This window comes from Struthio camelus, chromosome 2 (genome assembly GCF_040807025.1).
Source record: "Struthio camelus isolate bStrCam1 chromosome 2, bStrCam1.hap1, whole genome shotgun sequence".
Taxonomy (NCBI): Eukaryota; Metazoa; Chordata; class Aves; order Struthioniformes; family Struthionidae; genus Struthio; species Struthio camelus.
Genome location: NC_090943.1, coordinates 75,304,966 through 75,325,315, shown reverse-complemented (window position 1 = coordinate 75,325,315; position 20,350 = coordinate 75,304,966). Strand labels below are relative to the sequence as shown.

General features: G+C 39.4%; 1 protein-coding gene across 1 annotated transcript in view; it reads left to right on the top strand.

Moving 5' to 3' along the window:
* Positions 1–20,350, top strand: part of LOC104149032 (dynein axonemal heavy chain 5) — a 179,022-nt gene that overhangs the window by 67,674 nt on the left and 90,998 nt on the right. The window contains exons 45-48 of the mRNA XM_068936316.1: positions 11,106–11,240; positions 12,154–12,343; positions 14,768–14,985; positions 15,923–16,234. Coding sequence (XP_068792417.1) covers positions 11,106–11,240; positions 12,154–12,343; positions 14,768–14,985; positions 15,923–16,234 — 855 coding nt within the window. The remainder of the gene's footprint in view (positions 1–11,105; positions 11,241–12,153; positions 12,344–14,767; positions 14,986–15,922; positions 16,235–20,350) is intronic.

Genomic DNA, 20,350 nt, shown 5'->3' with positions numbered 1-20,350 from the left:
AACTATTTTGATGCTCAGAAACCTAGTCTTTTTTAGGGTTTTCAGTTTTAAGTTCTAACAACTTAGTCTGAAATTGTCATTTCATATTTATTTTTCATGGAGAAATGGAGAAAATATGAGGAACACACTGTAGAACTCTGCAGAGCTTTGTAGAGGCCAAATTTCCCATTCTCCTCACTTATAAAGACTAGACCTACTAGAGAGGCTGTCAAGAGTCCAGTACTCTCTGACCAGGTTCTTTTAGATATTCCACGTATACGGAGAGTGCAGTGTTTAATATAAAAGTTTATTTTTAAGGAATTTGATGTTATATGGGATTTTTGATTTAGCAGAGTGATTCAGCAATATACTGAAATCACAATTCAAGTGTATACACTTAACAAAATCTAGCTAGACAGTTAGCAGGGTTGATGCCAGCTCAAGCCCCTTGCTGTCTTCGAAATTTCTTTGTGAGTTGTTGAGGTTTTATACTTTTTGTTGGGCTGAGCCACGTATACGCTTCCCTCATGCTGGTCTGGCTATTCTCAGGGAGACCTTCACATTCTTTTGGACAGCTCAGAAGAAATATTTGCATCAGGTCTAACTGCTTAACTGGCTATTTTCTAACACAGAGTTCACCCTCTGGCCCCCTTTGTGTTCAGAGAAAATCAGTTCTCTGTGCAACAGCAAGGATTAACAATCCACATTCTACGCTGTCCTTGAGATCCAAAGGGGCACCTCTGAGTCTTCTCCCGTGAATAGGGGCTATTGGTTGGTCACAGAGGCAATGTAAGAATTATAAATAACTAAACATTGCGTAGAAGATGCAATCTTGCTGAATGCTACCAGAAATGTGCCATTCTGTTTGGATGTGGTATGTAAGTAGAAATAAAGGCTAAAGAAGCTTTTGAGAACAGAAATAGTTGTTAGCTTCTGAATGCCATGCTCTGAGTGTCCACTAGAGGATCTAAAACAGAAATTATATTAATGATAGGATAAGTAGCAGCTCAAATTAGGATCCTGCTCCAGTTGGATCCTAATGAGCTTGGAAATATTGACAGCATTCTCCATTACTCCATGTTACTTCAGTTCTATAGCACGTATTTATTAGTGTCCTTGTTGGTTTTCATGTAGAAACCTTGGACTATACCAGAATAAGATGATGGTAGGGTATCATGTCACCCACATTATTTCAGGGTTAAAACAGAAAACATACAGATTTGGATTTTTTCTTTCTTTCTCCATAGCTCAGTAATTTCACTGTCTCAGAGTATATTGCCAAACTGGATCTCAGTTTTCATTTGTCGCAGGCTTCTTTTACTAAGAAAATTTTGCTCACCAGCTTTCTGTTGTAGACTGGCTTCTGAAGGGTCACATTTACTATTAACTTCTATGTAATATTGCCCAGGATGTCTCCATTAGCCTTCGAAGTAATTTTTAAGCAATCTGAATTCCCCTGTGTTGATCCAGCATCACTGGTGATATATTGTCCACTTGTTGCTGTTCATCCCGCTCCCTCAGTCATGTCATCTGCCTGTGTTTTGCAATTACCAGATTTATAGACTGCATTTGTTAGAGAATCATTTTCTGAGACTGGTCTTTGTAGTGGAATGTGTGGACATTGTTTAGGAAGATTTATGTATGCATGCACTTTTACGAGTTAGCAACATAGCTTGTGTCCAGAGTATTGAATATGGATCTCTTTTTTTTCAATCAGGCTTGCTCTCAGTATGATTCTATGTTAAATTTTCTCATTGTCTCAGTGGCTTGTGTGTGTCATTTTTGTTCTGGACATGATACTTTCTTTCACTGTGGCAAGAGTAATTTATACAGGCATCAGATACTTTGCCATCTACCTGTGCAGTGGTGCTTTGCCTGTTTTATGTTGTTGCAGGTGCTGGAAGTGTTACACAGGCACTCCTGGAGAGTGTTTGAAAACAAAAAACAACCTAATTTATTATGATCTTTATGTAGGGTAAAGCACACTGAGTGTGCACACAGGCACAGCCCTAAGATCCAGCTACATTGCAATTATAAACAAAGGACAAATTTGAATTTCGTTTTTATCTCTCCCTTATAATTAAATTCTGTAGTTCTTGCCATGCAAGTCATGATGTCTCCAGGAAACAATGTGCTATGTGTCTTTATAATTTCCTCAGGACCTTCTATCATTTCTTTAGTAGCCATCAGAGAAGACTGCCATACTGATCTTTGTTCCTAGCATTTTACTTCATGGGTCATGATCCTATACCGTCTACTTTCTAGAAGTTTACTTCATGGGTCGTGATTCTATACCCTCTAAAATGAGCCAGGAAGCATAGCTTTCTGCAGACCCATTGTAGTATGCTACTTTGTCCTTCTTGTACCCTTCAGTATCCCTTTTGACTCTCCTGGTCTTGTGGAACTCCAGCTATGTAGGATCATAAAATCACAGAAGAGTTGAGTTTGGAAGGGACCTCTGGAGGTCATCTAGTGCCTATAGCGGCACTCAAAGCAGGATCAACTAGAGCAGGTCAGCACCTGCTCAAGGTACTCAGCACCTTGTCCATGCAGGTTTTCAATATCTTCATGGTTGAAGACTCCACAAACTCTCTGGACAACCTGTTCCAATATCTGACAACATTCACAGTAAAAAAGTTTTTCTGATGTTGAAGGGGAATTTCCTGGATTTCCATTTGTGCCCATTGCCTTTTATCCTGTCACTAGGTACCACTGAGAAAAGATTGGCTCTGTTTTCTTTACTCCCTCCTGGCATGTATTTGAACACGCTAATAAGATGCACCCTGAGCCTTCTCTTCTTGAGAACACCCTCAACCTCTCCTCATATGTCAAATGCTTCAATCCCTTAATCGTTTTGTGGCACTTCACTGGATTTGCTCCAGTATGCCCATGTCTGTCTTGTACTGGAGATGTCAGATATGGATGCACATTGGCCTCCCCAATCCTGAGCAGAGGAGAAGAAACGCCTTCCTTCGCCTGCTGGCAACTCTCTTCCTAATGCAGCCCAAGGTGCTGCTGACTGCCTTTGCCCCAAAGGCACTGGCTTATGTTCCACTTGTTGTCCGTCAGAACCCACAGGGCGTTTTCTACGAGGCTACTTTATAGCTGGTCAGCCTCCAGCCTGTATAGGTGGGTGCCTGTGGTTCTTCCTCCTGAGGGACAGGCCTTGGCATTTCCCTTTGTTGATCCTGTTGGCTCAGTTTCCAGTATGTCAAAGTCCCACTGAATGGCAGCACAACCTTCTGGTGTATCCAACACCTCTTCCCCATTTTGTATCACCTATAAACTTGCTAAGTGTGTACTCAGTCCCATTGTCCAGGTCATTAATGAAGATATTAAATGCTACTGATGCCAGCATCAGCCCCTGACTTCAACCTGGACTTTGTGTGACTGATCACAACCCTTTGATCCTGGCCATTCAGACAGTTTTCGATCCACCTCATAGTTCACTTACCTATTCCCTACTTCATCAGTTTGTCTAAGACAGGAGATGATGTCAAAATCTCCTGGATTGCTTGTGCTCAGCTGTGTTCCCCTTCTAAGAGTGGGGTAGTTCAGGTCTCCCATGAGGAGCAGGGCTTGCAAATGTAAGGCTAATTTGAATTGTCTGAAGAAAGCCTCATCTACTTCTTCATGATCAAGTAGTCTGTAGCAGATACCCACCACAACATCACAAATAACGATCAGCCCTCTAATCTTAACCTAAAAGCTCTCAACTGGCTCATCAAAGGTCCCAAGGCAAAGCTCCATGTATTCCTGCTCTCTTTCACATTAAATGGCAGCTCTCCCTCCTTGCCTTCCTGGCCTCTCCTTCCTAAAAAGCCTGTATCAATCTATTGCTGCACTCCAGTCTTGTGAGGTATCCCACTATGTCTCTCATCTCAATGAGGTAGTAATCCTGCAACTGCATACAGAGCTCTAATTCTTCCTGTTTGTTCTCAATGCTGCATACATTAGTGAGCAGGCCTGTCAGATTAGCACCCACTCATGCCGATTTCCCAGAAAAATTGTGAGAGTGCTTCTCCCATAACGCTGTCCTCTCGGCCCTTCCATCTTTGCATATATGCTCCTGAGGTTGGCCCTCTTCCACCATGTTCTGTCATGCTTCAGCTCTTTTTTGTCCATCTCAACCTTCATCTTTTGCTTTTCAATCAGGTCCACAACTTTTTCACTTGTCTGTGGGTTGACATCTCCCTCCCCTGTCACTCCTAGTTAGTAGTAGTTGTAATGCGATATTTTGAAAGACTTGCTGAATCACAGAATGGCCAAGGTTGGGGACCTCTGGACCTCTGGAGATCTTCTAGTCCAATCCCCCTGCTCAAGCAGGGTCCTCTAGAGCACGTTGCCCAGGATTGCGTCCAGGCGGGTTTTGAATATCTCCAGGGAAGGAGACTCCACTACCTCGCTGGGCAACCTCTTCCAGTGCTCCGTCACCCTCCCAGGAAAGAAGATTTTCCTTGTGTTCAGACGGAACTGCCTGTCTTTCACTTTGTGCCTGTTGGCTCTTGTCCTGTCACGGGGCACCAGAGAGAAGAGCCTGGCCCCGTCCTCTTGACACCCTCCCTTCAGATACTTGTACACATTGATCAGATCTTCCTCTCAGTCTTCTCTTCTCCAGACTGAACAGGCCCAGCTCTCTCAGCCTTTCCTCAGATGAGACATGCTCCAGTCCCTTCATCATCTTCAGAGCTCTCTGCTGGGCTTGCTCGAGGAGCTCCATGTCTCTCTTATACTGGGGAGCCCAGAATTGGACGCAGCACTCCAAGTGTGGCCTCCCCAGGGCTGAGCAGAGGGGCAGGATCACCTCCCTCGACCTACTGGCAATGCTCTTAGTGCAGCTCAGGCTATCATTAGCCTTCTTGGCTACAAGGGCACAGTGCTGCCTCATGGTCAACCTGTTGTCCACCAGCACTCCTAGGTCCTTCTCTGCAGAGCTACTTTCCAGCACATCAACCCCCAGCCTGTACTGCTGCATGGGATTATTCCTGCCTAGGTGCAGGACCTTGCACTTGCCTTTGTTGAACTTCAGGAGGTTCCTCTCCACCCAGCTCTCCAGCCTGTCCAGGACCCTCTGAATGACAGCACAGCCTTGTGGTGTGTCGGCCACTCCCCCCAGTTTTGGATCATCAGCACACTTGCTGAGGGTGCACTCTGAGCCTTCCTCCAGGTCATTGAGGAATGCATTGAACAAGACTGGAGCCAGGACTGACCCCTGGGGCACAGGGCCTCCAGCTAGACCCTGTGCCATTCACCACAACCCTCTGAGCTCTGCCACCTAGCCAGTTCTCAATCCACCTCACTGTCTACTCACCTAACCCACCCTTCCTGCGCTTACCTAGGAGGAAGTGATGGGAGACAGTGTCCAAAGCCTTGCTGAAGTCGGGGTGGACAACATGCACTGCTCTGCCCTCATCTACCCAGCCAGTCATCCCATCACAGAAAGCGATCAGATTGATCAAGCATGATTTCCCTTTGGTCAATCCGTGCTGATTCCTCCTGATCACCTGCTTGTCCTCCAGATGCTTAGTGAGGACCTCCAGGAGGAGCTGTTGCATCACCTTTGCAGGGCTGGAGGGGAGGCTGACAGGCCTGTAGTTTCCTGGCTCCTCCTTCTCACCCTTTTGGAGGACTGGGGTGACATTGGCTTTCCTCCAGTCCTCAGGCACCTCTCCTGATCTCCAGGACCTTTCCAGGATGATGGAGAGTGGCCTAGCGATACCATCCACCAGCTCCCTCAGCACTCGTGGGTGCATCCCATCAGGGCCCATGGATTTGTGGATGTCAAGTTTGCCTAAATGATCTCTAACCCAATCCTCCTCGACCAAGGGAGAGTCTTCCTTTCTCCAGACTCTCTCTCTTGTCTCCAGGGTCCGGGATTCCTGAGGGATGGCCTTAGCAGTGAAGACTGAAGCAAAGAAGGGCCAAATGGGCCTTAGCCTTTCTTGTCACATCCCTGCATACTCTGACAACGTCCCTATATTCCTCCCAAGTGGCCTGTCCCCTTTTCCACATTCTGTAGGCTTCCTTCTTCTGCTGGAGTTTTGCCAGGGGTTCCTTGCTCATCCATGCAGGTCTCCTGCCCGCTTTGCTGGACTTCTTCCTCAGAGGGATGCACTGATCTTGAGCCTGGAGGAGGTGATGCTTGAATATTAACCAGCTTTCTTGGACCCCCCTTCCTTCAAGGGCCCTACCGCATGGGGTTCCTCCAAGTAGGTCCCTCAAGAGGCCAACTTTTGCTCTCCTGAAGTCCAGGGCTGCTAGCCTACTCATTGCCCTGCTCCCTCCTCATAGGATCCTGAACTCCACCATCTCGAGGTCACTGCAGCCAAGGCTGCCCCTGACCTTCACCTCTCCAACTAGACCTTCTTTGTTTGTTAGTACAAGGTCCAGCAGCACGTCTCTCCTCGTTAGCTCCTCCATCCCCTGTGTCCAAAAAGTTATCCTCAGTGCGCTGCAGGAACCTCCTGGATTGTTTGTGCCTAGCTGTGTTGTTCCTCCAGCAGATGTCAGCGTGGTTGAAGTCCCCCATGAGAGCCAGGGCCTGTGATTGTGAGGCTACTTCCAGCTATCTGTAGAAGGCCTCGTGGACTACTTCTTCCTGATCAGGTGGCCTGTAGTAAACCCCCACATCTGTGTCACCCAGGTTAGCCTGCCCTTTAATCCTTACCCATGGTCTCTCATCTTGTTCTTCATCCACCCCGAGGCAGAGCTCCATACATTCCAGTTGCTCTCTCACATAAAGGGCAACTCCACCCCCTCGCCTTCCTGGCCTGTCTTGCCTAAAAAGCACCTATCCATCCAGGACAGCCTTCCAGTCATGTGAACTATCCCACCATGTCTCTGTAACCGCAATGAGATCAAGGCCCTGCGACTGCACACAGATCTCTAATTCTTTCTGCTTATTCCCCATGCTGCGTGCGTTGGTGTACAGGCATTTCAGAGAGGCAATTGAGCATGCAGGTTTCACAGGAGAGGTGCAAGAGGATTCTCCATAGTCATGTCTCATGTGCTCTTCCCCAGCTGCATGAACCTAATGGAGGCGTCCATACTTGGGCCCTGTTTTGCTGACTACCCTTTCTCTATGCCACTCCCCCCCCCCCACCCGTCTTTCCTAGTTTAAAGCCCTCCTTTACCAGGCTGGTAACCAACTCACCAATACCAGTAGCGGAGCCAGTTGTTAACTTGGATAAACCGTCTACTGAAGTTCCTCATGAAATCTGTTATAGGCTGAGGAGTAATATCTGATGTGATGTCATTGTGTAATGAGTTAATCTGGTTAGGTATGGAAGACTCATGACCTGAAGGGCTGATATTTCTAATGTTCAGTGGAATACAAATTATTTCTTTCTAGCTTTAGAATGCCTAGAACTCTAAAGTACAGATAAGCTTTCTTAGAGGCATATTAATGTGTCTTTCCCTGTTGGTCTTATTTATTTACTATTTTTATCATAAATTTTTAGTTGGAAGTCCTACTTGGTAACTGGGTGGTTGACCGGAAGGAGCAGGATCGATATGCAATGGCCAAACGGTGCCTGTTTCAGCAAAGGCAATGTACATCAGTAGAAGAAAACAGCAACAGAGAGTCATTCATTGGCTGAAGTTAACTCTCACAAAATCCACAAGGATTTTTCCATGAGGAAAATATGAAGTCTGCCAAGCATTTTACACAAAACAGGTGCAGACTCTAGAAATAGGAAGTCTGATTCACAGATAGACAAAGGCTATCTCTGTCAGAACTTCCTTTTCTCCTTATGTTTGTTGTAGCAGCTAACACTGTGGGGTCCTGTCCAATGCCTGGGCAGCGTGCACATCATTTTAATTGAAATGATGCTTTCACTGTGTCCGTTTTACAGCAGTGAATTTGACAGAGAGAGGATGGCAGTGCTTTGTTTCCAAAGTCTGTTGGTAAGTCAGGGACTGAACCTGGAGAGCTCAGACCTGAATCTGACAGTGATTGGTGTTGCATTGGGTGACTATCATACCTTTCTGTAGTGAAAAACATCTGAAAGTAAAAGAATAGTCCTTAGCAAATACAGGAAGCCGAAGATACCCACAAACCTGTGAAGCATGATGAAACCTGTGAAACCTCTGACAGCACCAAAAACCAAATTATTTGCCTTTTAATGTTATAGGACTTCTTGCCAAAGTTCCATACTGCCTCCTCCCACAGCCTCACTCAGGCTGGGGAAAACCATATCCTTTCCCTACGTCAGTAAAGTGTGCTCCTACTGTTGAGACTTTTATTTGTGGATTTTTTTACTCTTCCTTACAAGAGCATCAGTTATGCCACTGTGCAGTCTATTTTCCCCAAGTGCAATATATTGCCTACTGCAGTAGAGAGGCAGGCAGGCCATGGTCCAGGTTTGCTAGTAGGTTCTAGCTGTTCTGTTTTAGCCATTCCTGAAGTGCAAGCAGTTGAAAAACTAAAAGACTGGTTAGGGTGAATAAATGGTGTCAGCTTTGAACGACCAGTCATGCAGATCATTTGGAATGCACCAGAAAACCTGGCTTTAAGCTCTTTTTTATTTATTTTAAATTTTCTAATGAGTATGACAGTATTTCTTCAAATGATTATCTGTAGAAATTGTCATTTCTATAGAATCATAGACTTATGTAGGTTGGAAGGGAGTTACAGAAGTCGTCTTGTCCAACTTTCAGCTTAGCACTGGTCTATTAAGGGTAGGTTGCTAAGGAACTTGTCCTTGTTGAATTTTGAATATCTCCAATGATGGAGATTCCACAGCCTCTCTGGGCATCTTTTCCTGTGTTTGACCATAGTGAAGAATTTTTTACTTATGTCCGACTGCAATTTCCCCTGTTGCAAATTTTGACCATTGCCTTTGTCCCATCACTTGGTGGTCATCTGCTGGACTCACTCCAGTAGGTCAGTGGTGGTCACCTAGCATAGAGAGTAACAGAAATATCAGCCCTTGTCATGATTCTAGACTCTTCACTAGAACAAATGAAAATGATTTGTTCATGTGATACATGACAAAATCTGCTACAAATCTACAAAATGATAGCAGCCTTCATCATCGAGATGTAATCTTCCTTCCAAAATTCACGAGAAGTTATTAATCTTTTTGTCTTAATGTTGCCATCTGCAAATGAGTGTTTTTGCCAGTATCTGGCTGAACATTCATATCTGACTATGTCAAGTGTTAACTTGGCACCTGCTGAAATCGTAGAAAATGAGACTAGAAGGAACCTTCAAAGGTTGTCCATTTACCTGTCTAGAGGAAAAATCAATCATAACTAAATCATTTGCTACTAATATATGTGACTCTCCTTAAAATTTTCTATTGACATATATCCTGCAGCTTCCCCAGGCATTCTGTTCCAAAATTTCATTTTCCTCAGGGTCACAAAGTTTTCTCTAAAGTCTATTCTGAATCTTCCTTCCAGTAGTTAAGTCCATTAGTACTTTTCCTTTCTATTCACTCTGCCTTCCTGTTTAGAGCAGCTGTTTTGTTTGAAAACTTTTATCATAACTTGTAACTTATCCTATATATTCAGTCTTCTTTGCTCTCAGCAGACTTTGTTTTACTTTTTCCTGATATATCACATTTTCTGGTTAGCCAGTCACTTTTATTTCCCTTTTCTAGATTCTCTTCAGTAGGGTTTATCTTTATCTTTATTCAACTGCTGGGCACAGCACAGAAGTGCCAACTGCAGTGGAAGGATCTTTTCAACTGTTCTAAAAAAGACAGTCCTATTTATACTGCCCAGTGCAATTGTAGTTATTTGTCATTGGAGAGTTAATTTGAGTTGTGGTTCCAGTGCAGTACTGCATATTTTTCTGCAGCTCACTTGTTTGTCAACTAGTTGTTCCCTGCCTTTTTTTGTGCAGTCAATTATTTCCATCTATGTATAGTGTTTGGCACTTGTCTTTATTACATGCATTTTACATAGATTCTTCATTGAATTTCTCTCTGTCATTTTGAAGTCTAGTTGTGTTCTCCCTTTCACTGGTGTGATATCATCTGCAAGCCTAACCAATATGTTATTTATTACTGAAAATTTTGACTAGTGCTCAATATATCTTTCTAGTTTCAGTGATACCAGTTGTGTATCCATCATTAGAAATAGTTTTATGTAGATTATGTGATAGCTTGTTTGTGAAAATGTTTTGTGAGATAGCATAAGAAATATCTATGCACTGAGTCTCAAAAAACATTTCGGATCAATCTGAGGGAGAGAGGAAGTAGATACTATCCTAATATTTGAATCTCTTTATTATTTCCTTCCTTGTATATCTTTATTACTTAGGCTTTCCCAGCAGCCAGGAGTAGTGGACACTTTATAATGTAAAACTTTTTCCTTGATAGTTCTCTTTCTAGGATTTGCATCAAAAGTCACAGAGGAAGAGAATACACGTTATAGAAAATTTACTTGTATTTTTGAATCTGTGTTAACTGAAGGCAGAATTGTATGTGTAGGTAAAAGCACTAAAATTAATTGAATATGACTGTATGGCTCTGCAAAAAGGAAGCTCTGCCTGGAGGGAAAGGGGGGGCTATTCAGATTCTAGCCGTTCCCTGCCAAAAACCCATAGCTGGGTAGATTCATGTCTAGGATGCACATTGCTGTAAATGAATGAAGTTGGTATGTAATGTCCGCTAAGTACAGGATAGTCTAGGCTTACATATAACAAAGTGTTGTCATCTGTATAATTTCAGCATGGTTCTTCAAATCAGCGAGAGACTGGCCCTTTTAATCATGGCTCTCAATACCATGTATCAATATAACAACTGTACTTGTGCAGACAGGAAACAGAGGGTAGTCTGAAGATGAGTGGTTTGCTGTATGTGCCACCACATCTGGCAAAACATGAATTTAACAAAATGATAGAAGAAGTAGCTCTGTTGCAGATGACTTTAAAAGTGGTAGTCTATAACCAAATGTGAGACTTGACAAATATGGACATACAACACTGGAAAATATTTTCAGGATCAGAGAACAACAGAACTGGAACTCCAGTTGAAAGGATGAAGAGCTGTGAAATTCATCTCATTTAAAAGTTCAGTAGCCTAGTTATTTCTTTAATTAATTTGGTTTTCAGCCTTCACTTGATTTTGAAGTGGTTAATCTTTGTAGTACCAATTGTTTTTATGCATTGTTTCAAGGTTCACTATGACTTTGGGCTAAGAAATATCCTGTCTGTTTTAAGAACACTTGGAACAGTGAAAAGATCTAATCCTAAAGAGCCAGAGAAAACAGTGGTGATGAGAGTTCTGCGGGACATGAACCTCTCCAAACTGGTATTGTAACTGATGACTTTCAGAGAAGGAATACTTCTTTTGCATTTTTAAGTGTATTTGTAATGCACTTTGAAAAGCTCTTTTTCTTCAGCAATAGGTTACGTTATTTGGCAATTTTTCATATGGTTTTCCAGTGAGTATCATAGTACAGTTATGGTGTGAGCTCTATATTTGTTTTTTAAGGAGAGAAAAACACGTCAGAGACCTCAACTGAAGAATCCATCAGATCCTAGAGGAAAATCTAACCTGGTCCTCTAGCTGCCTTTTGTTTTTTCTTCTTTCTATCCCATCTAAAAAGAGAAAAGGAGAATACCTTGTATTAGTGTCATTTAAGATCCTTCTTACTCCATGTTTTCAACTTATACGTTTCTTGGCAGTTTTGCCTCTTGAGAACATAGAATTTCAATTAATGAGCTGATTTAAGGCAGCTAATGCATACTTGTATAGTCTAATCTCTTTCAATATTATTATTTAAAGCATTCATCTTTCTTTCTACTGCTGTAATTAAAAGGTTACAGCTTATCTAGAGTCCATATATGTACATTGGGAGCCAGCTTTGTGATGGAAGCAATTTATTAAGTTTCAGATGCTAATCTATTCAGCCTGTTTGTGCATGCTTTCTAGCTTATAACCATGCTTTAATGATTTATAGAAGGAAAAAAAAATCATTAAAATTCCAAGGAAAAATAAGATTTAAATAAATCTTGCTGACTTGTATAACAAATTACTCCTTGTGATTACATTCTTTGAAATTCCATTAATAAAATCAATCACTTGACTCATAATTACTGCATTTGCTTTGAAATGATAGTTTTCTACTGCCATCTTTAAATGGCATATTCTTGAAGATTTTTTACAGTTCTGATAATAATTTCAATGAATGTGTTTTCCCCCTATTTTTTTTTAATGACAGGTGGATGAAGATGAACCTTTATTTATGAGTCTCATTAATGACCTATTCCCTGGAATTACTCTGGATAAACCTGGCTATCCTGAACTACTGTCAGCCATTCAGACACAGGCAGAGAAAGCAGGACTTATTCATCATCCACCATGGATTCTGAAACTAATTCAGCTGTATGAAACTCAACAAGTCCGACATGGTTAGCGTGCTAGATGAGGTTTTGAGACTTCATAAAAGCAATAAAACCTTTTACGTTTATCTGTGACAGAGTGCATTTTTTCACAAAAAATGTATTTTGAAACTGAGCAGATGTCATTTTTAAAGCCTGTGTGGATATTTTGGGAGGAAACTGTTATGATTTTTTTTTTCTTTTTTTGCAATATATATATTCTTTTTTTGCAATAGTGCAATTTTAACTTTGCTGTATTATGTTTTTAAGGGAAAACAAATGTGGCCTTCAGAGTGATTTAGATTTCTATAGAGCAAGTTAAAATGGAGAGTATACATTCAAATTCAGAAACAGCTGATCAGCTGATTTTGTTCAATGTTCTGAAAGCAACTGTTGCCTTCAGACAGAATTCAGTAATGAAGCTCATGTTTAATATTCTTGTGAGACTGTGATGATGAGATTGTTGTAAATAATAGTCTCTCAGACTATCTTTACTATGATAGATTCTACCAAGCATGCACTGTAATTCCAAGTTCTTTGTGCTCAATTCTGACCATTTCACCTGAGGAGAAATAAAATATTTTTTTATAGGCCAGAAAAGGCTACTGAATAAAGTTGATCCTGTCCTAGTAACAAAGACAGCAGTACAAATAGGTTTACAATTGATACAACAGAGTTTACAATTGAGTGAAAAAAGGGCTCTGAAATGTGTCCCCAAGCCTCCAAAAACCAAGAATTTTTTAGTATAGGAAGGAGAAAAATAAAGGAAATTTAACTAAAATAGCTGAACTTTTTGAAGAAGCCATCCTTTTTATTCTCTTTCTTAATATAACAATTGGAGAACAGTAGGCTTAAACTAATAGAACAAATAAAAAGAAATATTCATTAACACAGCACAGTCTGAGAGCTTATTTCCTCAATAATTTCCTGGATAACGCTGTGTTGAATTAATAATTCACATTCAGATTGCTGGACTCGATGTCCCATATCAAATTACACCAGTACAGGAACCATGAAAGTTTTAACTTTTTCAGTCCTGATTAAATATGCCTCTCCTTAGAAGAAACTGGTTTGTGGAGACACCACAGATCACAGTTCCCAAGAGGTCTCCAGGATCCACTGTGTCCTTCTGTTTAGATGCCTCTTCTCTCCACTCATCTCAGCTACTCCCTTTGGTAGTGGAACTCCAATTGGCCTAACATTTGGTTGTCCAGGCCCTTTCTGTGAAGCATCTTATTGCATGGAGTGGAAAAAGTCTGTTTTCCTGACTTCCATTTGTCCTGCTCATGGGATGCTTGGATTTATGGAGAGGTTACTGTAGGGTTTCAAGGAATGGGAATTGGAAAAGAGAATCTTTGTTGATTGGAAAAGAGTCAGTATGTGCAAAGAAGGTGCTCATGCACGCACATGTGTGTAGGGTGTCAGCACCTGGATCCTGGAAATATGTTTTGCATAATGACTTTGATCTAAATGCAGCTGAAACCAGCAGAAAGGGCCGTTCTATTAACATCAGTGGGCTTGGATTAGATTTTCTGTATCTAACATATGGCATGAGCAAGTGGATATCTGAGAGCTCAAAATGTTTTGGGGAATGTTCAGCTCCCTTTAGTTTAGAGCAAACATCAGACAATCTGTGTTTTCCTGGAATAGCTTTGTAACCTTGATTTGCGAGTGTATGGTCCGTAACTTTGTGGATGAGGTTTTCAAAGGTGGCTAAACACCACGTTGTCCAGGTACCACTAAAGTTAGTAGAAGTTAGTTATCTACCTCCTTTTGATGACTTTGGAAGTCTCTGTTTGAATGTCCCATCTGCTTTTGGGCAGACTCTGGGCCTCTTGCATAGTTGACTTAGTAAAATATAACTAAATAGGATCAACTATAGACTCAATTTATTGCTGAAGGCATGGTTTCTTTTCCTTAGGCAATAAGCATATAAACTGATGAAATTAAAAGTGTGATTGCTGCTAAATTTTTTTATAAAAGAAAAATGTATTAAAATGTCAGCATGATGAATGCAGGTTTGTATTTTTTGTTACTTTGGCTTCAGAAAGATATGCTAGGTTTTTTGAATCATTGGGAACAACTCTTGTTAAATACATTTAGAAATTATTGTTTTTATTTACCACCAGTCAGGTCAATGTCATCACACATCAAAAGGCAGCTGTTGTTTTTCAATTAGAAGAAAGAATGGAACTGCCTGAGGGAGGATACAGACCCACATTGACTGTCTCTATTCTATATTCTATCTACCAGAATAAAGCAGACATTTGTAAAGGCCTTTTAATAATATTTTTAAAAATTCATTTCAGTCAACAGTGAGTAAGTGGAGTGAGAAACTTCTTTTTATATTTGATTTTGATTAAAAAAAAAACCAGGATGAGTGATGCAAAATATCATTAAATGGTAGTACGACATTTTGATGTTTTATTTTAAATCAGTTTGTATTGTCTTAAGGTATGATGATACTGGGTCCAACTGGCACAGGAAAGACAAAATGCATTCATATTTTGATGAAAGCAATGACAGATTGTGGAGCCCCTCATAAAGAGATGAGAATGAACCCAAAGGCAATCACAGCTTCCCAGATGTTTGGTACTCTTGATGTTGCTTCAAATGACTGGACAGATGGCATTTTCTCTACTTTATGGAGAAAAACTTTAAAATCAAAGAAGGTAATGGATATTGCATCATGATAGTCAATAAGAACATTTGAATGCTATTTCCATAAGGTCTCATTACCTGAGTAATTTATGTAAAAGGTCTTCAGTTATCAAACTGGAAAATACAGTACTCGTTTTGCTTTGTGTGAGTAGCTGAGCATACCCAAGAGTCTGAATTATGTATACATGCCAGAGTTTACAGAGGTTTCACAAACATAAGCACCTGAGTTTCCAGGACTGAGTCAGAAAAGGTTTAAAGGGTTTTACTTCCTTCTGTAAGCAGGTAGTCCCACCATTCAACCACAAAAACAGAGGTTGTTAATGTTTTAATAGGAAGACAGGAAAGATAGTTTCTTCGCCTCTGGTTTTATGTCATTGCCACTGCTTATCAGTAATTATATCAAAAGACTATAAGAGGGCTCTGTTAAGAAATCAGTATGAGCATTTCCTAATTCTCCTATCAAACCTACAAATGGTCTTTCCCTGAGTCATAATAACTCTCAAATGTTTTGAAGTTTGCATGCGTTATGTGTTTCATTCAGTTTTCACTTAGAAAATGAGAAGCGTTAGATGAAATACTTAGGCAATATTCTGCAAGGACTGTGTGCCTATGTCTATGACTCTATTTAATAGGAAATGTTTTCATCTACCTTGATGTAAAAGAAATGGACAACTCTATGCTTAGAACAGTCCAAGTTAATTTTAGTCGTTATTCTTTGATATACATTTTGGTATGATACAGGATAACAAAAGAAGGATTAAATTCACTCGTCAAAGTAAAAAGACTACATTTGATGCTGAGCCAATCAGCATCAAATTATGACTTGATATTTATATCCAAGAACATGTCCTCTGAAGTGTTAAGTAAATCTATTTTTAATCAAGGTACTTAAACTTGCATGTGTCTACATATATACATATATATATATATAGATGTAATTTTTTTTAGGGTGAACATATTTGGATAGTTTTGGATGGACCTGTCGATGCAATATGGATTGAAAATCTCAACTCTGTTCTGGATGATAATAAGACCCTTACTTTGGCTAATGGAGATCGTATTCCAATGTCCCCCACCTGCAAAATTATTTTTGAACCTCACAACATTGACAATGCTTCTCCTGCAACAGTTTCTCGTAATGGGATGGTCTTCATGAGCTCTTCAGTGTTAGACTGGAGGCCTATTCTAAGGGCTTGGCTGCAGACATTACCTGTTACATACTCTGATGTCTTATGGAATTGCTTTAATACTATATTTCAGGTACTTAGATCAACTATTTCAGAAAAAAAATGCATTCCTTATTCATTTAGCATAGCATTGTTTCCTCTAATTGCTATTTCAGTAATTTATCCATTTGTTTGCTTAATAAAGGTGAAGGATTTAAGAAAAAAAAGAGAAAATGATCATTAGTGAATTAATGAAAATATATCAGATGAATAATTTTGATGATGGGATAACTTTTTGGTTTGTTTGCATAGGTTAGTTGGCAGTGAATTGTTAAATCTGTAATTATTTTATAGTGCATGTTGGCAAAACAGACCTATTCTCTTTGACTGTAATTGTTACTGCAATTTTAATTATTGTTAGGATACACAAAGGAAGTAAACGTGTTTGTTTTAAATGTAAATAGGTAAATTAGGACAAAATTTAGATTCACTCTTGTTGAATCTTTATTAATTTCAGGTGCAGCAGAAATGCCTTTGGTTGATTATTTATTTCTAAAAGACATGCTGTAGTTCAAATTAATTCAGGACAGTTCTGTGCTGTGTGGTATTGAGAAGCTCGACATAGGTGATTATAGTGGTGCCTTCTGATTTTATTATCTGTTCCAAAAGATCATGCACTTTAGGAAAAGACTTCTATGCTTCAGATTTTTTAGATGGCATCTCTTTGATACATTATCTGACTAAATTGTATTCAATCAATAGGCCTAGAAGGAGAATTCAGAACATTTTTTCACTCCATCTGGGCAAAGCAAACTGAATCAGTAGAAAGGTTTCATTAATATTATGGACAGTCGGACACAGTAGTGCTGTATAAGCATAATCTCAGTAACATACCTTCTTCAATTACACTGAAATTCTTATTTTTTTCCCTGGAAATTTTTGTGGCAATAATGATTACTTTGTGGTCTTCCATCTTTGTAATCATCTTCTGATTTCCACATTTAACGTCTGTGAAACAATAGAACTTTATATTCTTTCTTTTCTCATTGGCAATCCTGCCAATTTTCATGTTTATTTTGTGTTGGATCTCATGGCGGCCTATAATATTTGTCATATTTGCTGGATTTTACAAATGCAGTTTTTAATGAACTTCTGAGTGACATTTTCAGAAAGTTGTATATAAATTATGATAAAAGCAATGATTGATCTCATTTTGGAATGTCTAGAATGTTAGCAAACGTTTTCTCACAGTTATGTTTCATTTTAGTTCCCATTTACTTTGAAATCAAAGTTTAACAAGCTATTCATTTTGTTCTACCTCCAGAACATAATGATATGACAAAGTATTTACTGCAGCAACAAGAGAAACAATTCTGATAATGAATTTTAAAATAGATTCCAAAATAATGTATATGGGTCAATTTACTGCTTCTTTGCCACAATTCTGCTTATATTTTATACTACTACTCTCTATGAAAGCATAATACCAACATTTAAAATACCAGCCCTGAAGCAATAGCATTCAAGTCCAGAAAAATACGTATTATATTAGATTGAGAGATTAAAATGCAGTGAAACATGAAGTTAGTTCTGTGCTGAAGGGCTGCATTTGGAACTATTGAAATGTAAATGAAAGCTGTCATGCTGTCAGATTTCTTTCACTTTTAATGAGCTATCTTCTCCAATAATGGAGGTGATAACTGATTTTATAAATGAGAGTAACACTACTTCTGTATTCTCCTCTTACAGTTATTATTTTCCCCACATTTAAAAATTGGATAAATAAATTCTAGAAGAAAACTTTGTAAAATAAAATGCATTAACAATGATAATCAACCCCCAAATACAGGGCTTGGTGCATTTAATGAAAAAAAGCACAGATATAAGTATCTTATAAATATCTGACTTCTAGAAAAAAAATGCAGACTAAGTTATGGATAGAAATATGCTAACCAAGGAGAATCACTCTTGAAGTCTACTTCAAGAAGTATAGAAGCCCTTTGAAATCAATCTAAATTGAACCAAAACTCTAAGTAAGAAACCTGGTATAGTAATTCCAATTTGCTTACAAGAAACACTCATTATTTGTCCTTATAAAATTATTTTTTGTCACTGAAAGTCTATACATTGGGTAAAATCATTATTAGTGAAGGTACAGCCAGTAGAAATAATGTAGGATAGGAAATTCCAGATAATGCTCTTTGTGAATCAAGCAGTGGAAAGAATGTATTTAGTCTTTTCATGTATAAAATACATACCACTGCAAGTGATTAGTTTTTACATAGAAGATAAGAGGAATCCAAAAGAGAAAGGTAAATTAAAAAAAAAAAAAAACACCTTAAACCCATAACCTTATTTTGAATCAAGATTATCTCTATTTTTTCTATTTCTGTGGCATTTTTTTAAAAGGATGGTTAAAGGGTTGGAGTTCCACTCTCCATCTCCCAGTTCATTCTTCCTAGTTACATTTGCCCCTTAGGAATAATTTCAGATAACCTTCCATACCCTTCTAAAGTGACTATTCTCTTTTTTGAAAGCTATACCGCTTCACAATGCCATGAATTTCTTTTCTGTGAGTGTTACTGCTACCTGTAAGGAAGAGAATTGCTTAGCCAATGAAAATCAGAGATGTTTTCAAAGAAATGAGATAATTATGGTAATTACATGAGTGGTGTTACTTAGTTTGACTGTGACACTCAAACAAGTGTCAGATGTATGTGAGTAATATGAGTTTCAGCATGTCTGTATATTGTTTCAGTGAAAGATCTAGTAATTTTTAGACTAGATTAGAGCCAGAGTTCTTTTCATCCAGTGTCATAGATCTCTGCTTGATAGCACTTTTATTCTAAGGTGTCTCAAACCAATTATTAAATAATTTGCAGTGCCCTGTGAAACATCTATTCTTTTTACAGGTGAAGGAATTGAATCACAAAGAGATTTGGGTCCAAGTTTTAAAAGTCCTCAGACTTGAATCTCCCCAGTGCTTGCAGTACCTAACTTCTACCACATGCTTGTGGAACCCACAAGCCCCAAATTAGTCACTTGAGCACCCTACACACTGCTGGGGGTGAAACAGGCATACTTGAGGCAAAACTGCTAAAAGCAACACACAGAAGTGGAAGCACTTCTGCTTGTCAACAAGAAATATCAAGGAGAGAGATGTTTTCTAAGCCTCCCTCCTCCTATGTATGCCCACATTCAGGCTGCCCTGGTTCTCAGAGTGTATAGCCGTGATCACTGTCTGGTTTAAAATGCTTAAGACAGTTCTCTCTCATAATGTATATCTTTGTTATGTGTGTTACCCACTGTTCTAGTGAACAGAAACTCAGGAGGGTGGGTGAAAATCTTGGTTCAGTCCCTGTGCTGATGAACACTCAGCATAAAGTATTGCTTATTGGCAAAAAAGTAAACAAAAACTGGGTAAGTAGCAAGGTTAGTTACCCCACAAGCAAGGCTTGTGAATGTGTGGTTAGGCAGCTCACTGTTTTTTCAAAAATAGGTCTAGGTAATTGTTTACATCTTTAGGTGTTTGAATGTCTTCACTGTCTTACCTTTATGACTGCCTGAACATGGGGCGTAAATGGAAAACCAAAAAAGTTGGTGTATTCCTGTTGTACTTTGTCTTCTTAGAATGCGTGTGCAGTGTTGTTTTTCAAAGATTACAAAGGCTAAGGGGATCTGTAGGGAGGGAATCATAGTAAAATTGTTAAATGAAAGTGAAATTAGGTTATACTTTACATTAGTCTGAACTATAGATGGCAACTAGTATTTGAAAATAATTCTGCGCAGCAAATCTCAGAATAGACTTTATATCAATTTGCAACTTTACTGAAGATGTAAGAGAATACAATCACTGTGGAATAATATTCTGAGAAAAGTCGTGGTCCCATTAAAATCAATTGCAAATTTCCCTTTGGATTCTATCAGAGTTCTGAAGAAAACTGAGAATATCTGTTTCAAGAGGGATAGGTACTTTATGGTGTAGCCAGAACAGATTGGATAGAAAATGATACTGGTGAGGTTGTGCACTATATATGTGTCATTACAGCAATTCTAGTGCTTTTATCTTCTCACTTCAGAAATGGCAATAAGTTAAAATCCCTAATGGCAAGCACAAGTGGCAGTTTCCTGATGTAACTGAAGCACAGTCTTCAAATTACTTTTTTGAAGATCGCTGTATGTAGCCTGTATGAATAATTTTGCTGACTGT